Here is a 6,025-nt window from a genome sequence, read left to right as displayed (position 1 = left end):
GTGTGTTCCACACCCCCGCCCAGCGCCCGCCTCATGGGCGGAGCTGTCACGGTCAAAAAGCAAGTGCTGTGGGGAAATTCTCAATTATACGCTTTTATTTTCCACCTGGCTGTGCCGGCTCTCTCCTCACAGGTGGAAGGATGCGTTTCCCACACCCAGTCCCCCAGAGAAGTCGTATTCCAAGAAATGGATGTGTTTTCCCCCACCCAGCCCCTCAGACCCGTCAAATTCCAAATGGCAGGGATGCTCTTTCGCCACACACCCCCTCAGAGGTCATAAAATCATAGTCCAACCCCTTATATCATATTCCAAACAGGAGGGATGCATTTTCCACGCCCAACCCCTCAGAGATATCACATTCCGAATGCAGGGATGTGTTTTCTTCATCCATCCCCTCAGCGATGTCATATTCCAAATGGAAGGAATATGACATTTCCCACATCCAGCCCCTGAGAGATCACAGAATCATGAAATGCTTGGAAAAGATCTTTAAAGACCATCTAACCGCAGCCCTAATGTTGTATTCCATATGAAGATATGTCTTTTCCTCTTTTCCTCAGCCAGCCCCTCACAGATGTCGTATTCTGAGCAGAAACCAGGTCTCAGCTCTGGTCATGCAGTGTAATTACCATACTATAGCAAACTGGCAAATTAAATTTTGTGTGCATGCTAATTAGAAACAAATATTCTAGAAATTAAATTAGGTCTCGGCATACAGCCTTCCATCTTACCTCAGTTAAAAGTCGATTTACTGTGGCTGATTTTTTGGCACTGAGAGTCACTTGATACAGGTGAGCACAGTTTCTGGCTTTGCTGTTAATATACATCAGAACTGCAGTATCTTTTTTTTTTTTTAAGACAAAATTACTTCTCCTATCATCACATTAAAAACATAATTTACATACAAACAGCTTGTTCAGAGAAATATTTTGTTCATCATTGCCTCAATATGACAAAGTAAACTCTTGATTTCAGGCAGTGCTAATTTTTTAATATTCCTAAACAGGTATATAAAATACAGGATGGGGAAAAGCACTGTCATCAAAACATTTAGTAATACAAGATCAGCACTTTACGAAAACCAGCTTTTATTTTTTACAAATGAAAACTTAATAAATGGAAAATTCACATGTCTCAGATCCCTTTTCCTGCTTTGATATCAACTTTATTTCCAATCTCACCGCATTCCAGTGAAATACAGTGGGGGCTTCACACAATTGCAGTGACAACAGTTGGGTAACCAAAACCCACGAGGTGGATTGAAGGCAGCCTTCTTAAACTCAAACAGAGATACCCAAAACCATTCTCATTGTGTGATTGCTTTCAGGATTCCTCGGAGAACCTTGTAGCTCATTAACTGTTGGCTTTCTTTGGGAGGGAAGCAGGGCCCCCGCTCTGTCACGTAGGCGTAGGGAAACCTCAGCACCCAGAGTCCATCAGAGGGAAGGGTGATTTCCTGCTTCTCGGGGTAAAATATAGGGCAGGGTGGTGGTCCTGGCTGAACCTAAAGGCAAAAGGAAACGTGAATAGGTAATCAAGCATCATTACTACCTTAAAAAGTAATAGAATGCAAATGGAGTTTTTTTTCAAATGTGTATTGAAAGAAAAATAGAAGAAATGGTGAAGAATTCTCCAACTAGGAAAACCTACATTTTTTCAAGTCTTAAATTCAAATTGTAACTACTAATAATAATTGAGCAATGAGTCACTGGTTTTCTCCATGACATTTAAAATGACAAAGTATTCTTAAAGAGTCACTGTTAGCTTTTTTTTTTTTTTTTTTTTTTTAATAGCAGGGAATGCCAATAACTCATCCTTGGTAAAATATTTTTGTATATTTACTTTATACAAAGTATAAATTTAAAGTGTAAGAAATCACAAGTGCTTATGTAACAGATACTTTGGAAACAAGTGTCTGGGCTGAAGTTGGTTTGAATTGGAGTTTCTTGGCACCGTTTTAATTAATGTTTCCCCAACCAGCCGTGCCTCTGCTGCTCCCAGATTCCCTCTGCACTCCCTACCTGAGGGGTCAGGGTGATCTGCAGAGGAGCATCAGGAACCACCACGAAGAGCCTCATGAACTGGGCGTAGTGGGGCTTGAGGCCGCGTCCCTGCGTCGAGGACAGGATGTACAGGGGCATGTCGGAGTTGAGGGCTTTCAGGGCCGACTCCTTCGGCCCCCCTCCCATCACCTTCATCACCTTGTCAGGCCCCGAGCACATGAACCTCCTCCCTCGTGCATCTTCATACTCAAAGCCCACAAAAGCCCGAGCGATGTCGTCCCTGCGCCGGCCTCTCCCCATCACCACGGCGCTCCTTTTCCCAGGAACAGCCTTGTTGGGAGCAGGCCAGGAATTGGTGTCTAAGTCTCCTTCATCTTCAGTTCTGGTCCTGATGACAATGTCCCAAGGCATTAAATAGTTTGTCCCCGGGATAAAACCCTGTTGATCTAAGCCTGTGTGGAAGTTGTAAGCCTTAGCAGGCCCCAGCTTGACCAGTGACCAGCTGGAGAATTTGGGCAGAAGGCCTTTGGGGCAGTTGGAATGGAGCATCCCGGGCAGGTACTCGACAGTGGACGCCTGGCGATCCACCAGGCTCGGCCTCTTCTCGCCCTTGGAGTCCCCGCTCTGCCCGTGGCTCTCTGCGGTGTCCCCTGCACCCTGGGCATCGGGTGGGTAGGTGCCCAGGCTGCCCGTGGACTGGCCCAGGCTCAGGGCTAAGCTCAGGCCTGTGCTCTCTCCCTGAGTCTGAGGCTCCTTCTCTTTGAGTTTCTCCATCTCGCCCTCCGGAGGGGCGGGCGATGCCTCGTCCCGAGCAGGCGCTGGGTCAGGTGTGCTTGGCTGGAATATGGGGAAGTTGATGTGCTCCAGTTTCCCACAGCACTTCTCTTCCAGCAGCTGCGAGAAAGAAAAGGTGGTTTAGTATCCACCCTGAGATGAGGGAGCTCAGAGTCACAACATCCAGCAGCTACAATTAAGATACAAGAGGTTTGCACCACGTGAGAACCAAAGCAGCGATGGGAACACGGCCCACAGACCTGATTATTTAGAATTCCCATGGACCAACATATTCAAAGTGTAAACAGCTGCATAAACTGGTGCTCCTGTGTGTGTGGTAAAGACTGGAACTGCCCATCCTGGTCAGCCCATTTCTGCTCCCAGAAATGTCTCCCCCAAGCAAAAAGTTGGTAAGGTTAAGAGGAAACCTGTGGTCACTTCAGGATACAGACTCTGCAGCTGGAACAAAAGCACTGCTGGAAGCACCAAGAGACCTGAATTACCTGGTAAAAGTCATAATTGGCTGCTTTGATATCAAAGGGGTCCTCCCGAGGAGCTTGTTTCCTTCCACAGTTGCAGGCACCAGTGGAACGAGCCCGGCTGTTGTGGTACAGAATTGGGGGATTTCTGTCTGCTTCTGGCTTTTCCCCTAAAAGCAAAATCAATCAGACCTTGGGCAAATTGCTCACCATTCACAACTTTCTTTATTCCCTTCATCCATTGCTCCCTCCCTGCTATACACAAATACAAAATGTTTGTCAAGCAACTCCTCCCTTTCCCACTTTTAATATTGCAAAGTTCCAGTGGAGGTTTTACCACTAAACCAAATCTTATTTGTTTTTACAACCTCTTCCTGAAGGCTCAAAGTTCTTCTGCCTGCAATAAACTTGCAGAAGTCAGTTTTGACTCCCTGATCAACCAGGTCATTTAAAGCAAAGGGGGATGCTTATGCTTTTTAGAGAATTTTGTTCTTACGTTCCTCTCATTAGGAGGACTCCAGTGTAATTGCTTTTAGCTGGTAAGACAGAATCAGAGTTACTACTAAAATCAGAAAATCAGAGTAAGAGTTGCTACTAACAGCGGACTGGCTCCTAAACTCAGCATAAAGGAAACCTGCGCATCAGCTCTGCTATGATCCCACTGTAGAGATGATCACAGAACCATCTGGAGTGGAAAAGACCTCTGAGATGACCGAGTCCAACCTTTGCCTGGTCACCACCTTGTCAATCGGAGCACAGCACCGAGTGCCACACCCAGTCCTTGAACACCTCGCTTTAAAGCTGCAAACTTTCACCTCCCACAACACTTCAGAGCCAGTACTTTCAGCCTAAGACATTTTAACACAGATACAAAACTGAACCATGAAACCAAAGCACGAGTGAGCACCTTTACCTGCTTTGGGGAGCAGATGGAACTTGTGCACGCAGTGCTGGTCCGTCAAGCTCCGCTCCTCGCAGAGCTGGTGCCCGTTGCTCCAGAACTTGTAGCAGTCCTCGTTGAGCTGCATGGCGTATTTGTGGAAGGCTGGGCCCCGGGCGTGCTGGCTGTACACGCGCAGGGCCTGGGCCAGCTGGTTCTTGTGCACTGTCATGGTGTAATTGTGGGGCAGGTTGGACTGGTAGGCGCTGTGGGCCATGGGCAGAGCCTTCTGGCAACGGTTTTCGGAGAACTTGGTGTCTATGTCTAAGTAGCCCTCCAAAACTTTGATGCTGCTCATGATTTTTGAGCTCAGCTCGCCACAGGTGGGGTCATCGTCCTTGCCTTCAATGGTCACTTCATAGAGTTTTAGAGCAGCTGCCACCCACTTCTGGTAGGTTGGGAGCTCAAAGTGAGAGGGCTGCGGGTTCCTCCCCACGCTGTCTTCAAAGCCCTTCTTGCTGAGCACCAGCTCCACGTGCTGCCACAAGAACTCCTTGAGGGTGCAGTCCACGAGCTGCCCAGAGGAGCTGGAGCTGGAGCTGCTGCTCTCTGCGTGGAAGGAGAGCTGCTGCCGGCCGTGCCTCATCATCTGATACCTCCTGGGTCCCGACAGGGTGGGAGCCAGCAGCGAGTCAGTCTCCCTCATGGTGCAGTTGCTCCGGAGCTGGTCGAGAAGCATGGCCACGGGATCATCTCCATCCTGGGGCCCTCCAGCCACAATGTACACGAACGCCTGGTTGGCGGGCACGGTGAACAGGCAGTTGATGCTCTGGTTGGTCAGCACGCGGCTCTTGCGGAAGATGCGGTAGATCTGATCCTCCAGAGCGTGCTGCAGCCTCCTCTTGGGGGAATGCTTCTTGGGGGGTGGCTTTTCCAGGTGACCACAGGGGTCCTGACCCCTGCTTGGCAGCGGATCCACCTTCAGAGCCCCGTTGAGCTGGAAGAGGAAGAGGAGGCGTGGAGGGCATGGCCTGCAGTTGAGCTTCCACTCCTTGCCGACAGGACAGTCCTTGATAGCAGCTTTCAGCGAGGGCAGCACCTTCTGCCGCAGCCCATCCAGCGCCCTGAACACGCGGTCGTAGGTGATGTCGAAGGAGCAGGTGGGATGCACCAGCAGCAAGATGTGGCACACGGAGAACAGGTACAGGAGGCTCAGGCAGTGCAGCTTCTCCTGGTGCTTCCAGAACTCGTGCGCCTCGGCGTGGGGCAGCGGGGCCGGGCCTCCGGAGGGGTGCCCGGGCCCGGCCTCTCTGTTCTCGGCGGCCGCCAGGTCCCCGCAGGCGCGCAGCAGCTGCGGCGTGTCGCAGATGGAGGTGAGCACCAGGTACAGCACGCGGCTCTCCTGGCTGTAGTACGCCTGCAGCTGGTTGTAGTCCTTGGTGGCCGGGTCCCCGTCCTGCCCCGCGGCGCCGTCCGCCAGCTCGGGATCCTCCTCGGGGAAGAGCGGGAACACCTGCCGGTCGCACACGGTGCTCACCAGGGCCTCCTTCTCGGAGCAGAGCTGCAGCGCGGTTTTGCCGAAGATGCCCACCACGCACACCTCCTCCTCGCCGCCCGCCGCGCCGCCCGCCTCGGCCGCCAGCAGCAGCTCCCGCAGGCTCATGGGCCCCACGGCCGTGCCCACGGCCCCGGGCGGCCCGGCCCCGGGCAGCGGCATCGCTCCCAGCCCCGCTCCCGGCTCCGGAAGCGGCGGAGCCCCGGCCCCGGCCCCGCGCATGAGCGGCCCCGCCCCGGAGGGCGCGGACACGGGCACGGGGGGCGGGACCGAGCGGAGGTGACAGCGCGGCGAGCATCGCTCCCGGAGCGACAGCACAGCGAGCGCCACGGGT

The 6,025-nt window shown here is 52.1% G+C and overlaps 1 protein-coding gene across 1 annotated transcript; it reads right to left on the bottom strand.

The window, feature by feature from the left end:
- Positions 1-1,071: 1,071 nt before the first annotated feature.
- Positions 1,072-5,827, bottom strand: SMG8 (SMG8 nonsense mediated mRNA decay factor). The gene is made up of 4 exons (XM_059487230.1): positions 4,170-5,827; positions 3,281-3,426; positions 2,022-2,897; positions 1,072-1,504 (listed from the first exon to the last, which is right to left on the bottom strand). The coding sequence occupies exons 1-4, from the start codon at positions 5,797-5,799 to the stop codon at positions 1,307-1,309; spliced, it is 2,850 nt and encodes a 949-aa protein (XP_059343213.1). The 5' UTR covers positions 5,800-5,827; the 3' UTR covers positions 1,072-1,306.
- Positions 5,828-6,025: the final 198 nt, after the last annotated feature.

The sequence above is a fragment of the Ammospiza nelsoni genome, chromosome 21, assembly GCF_027579445.1.
Source record: "Ammospiza nelsoni isolate bAmmNel1 chromosome 21, bAmmNel1.pri, whole genome shotgun sequence".
NCBI classification, from domain to species: Eukaryota; Metazoa; Chordata; class Aves; order Passeriformes; family Passerellidae; genus Ammospiza; species Ammospiza nelsoni.
This window is presented reverse-complemented; position numbering and strand designations above follow the sequence as displayed.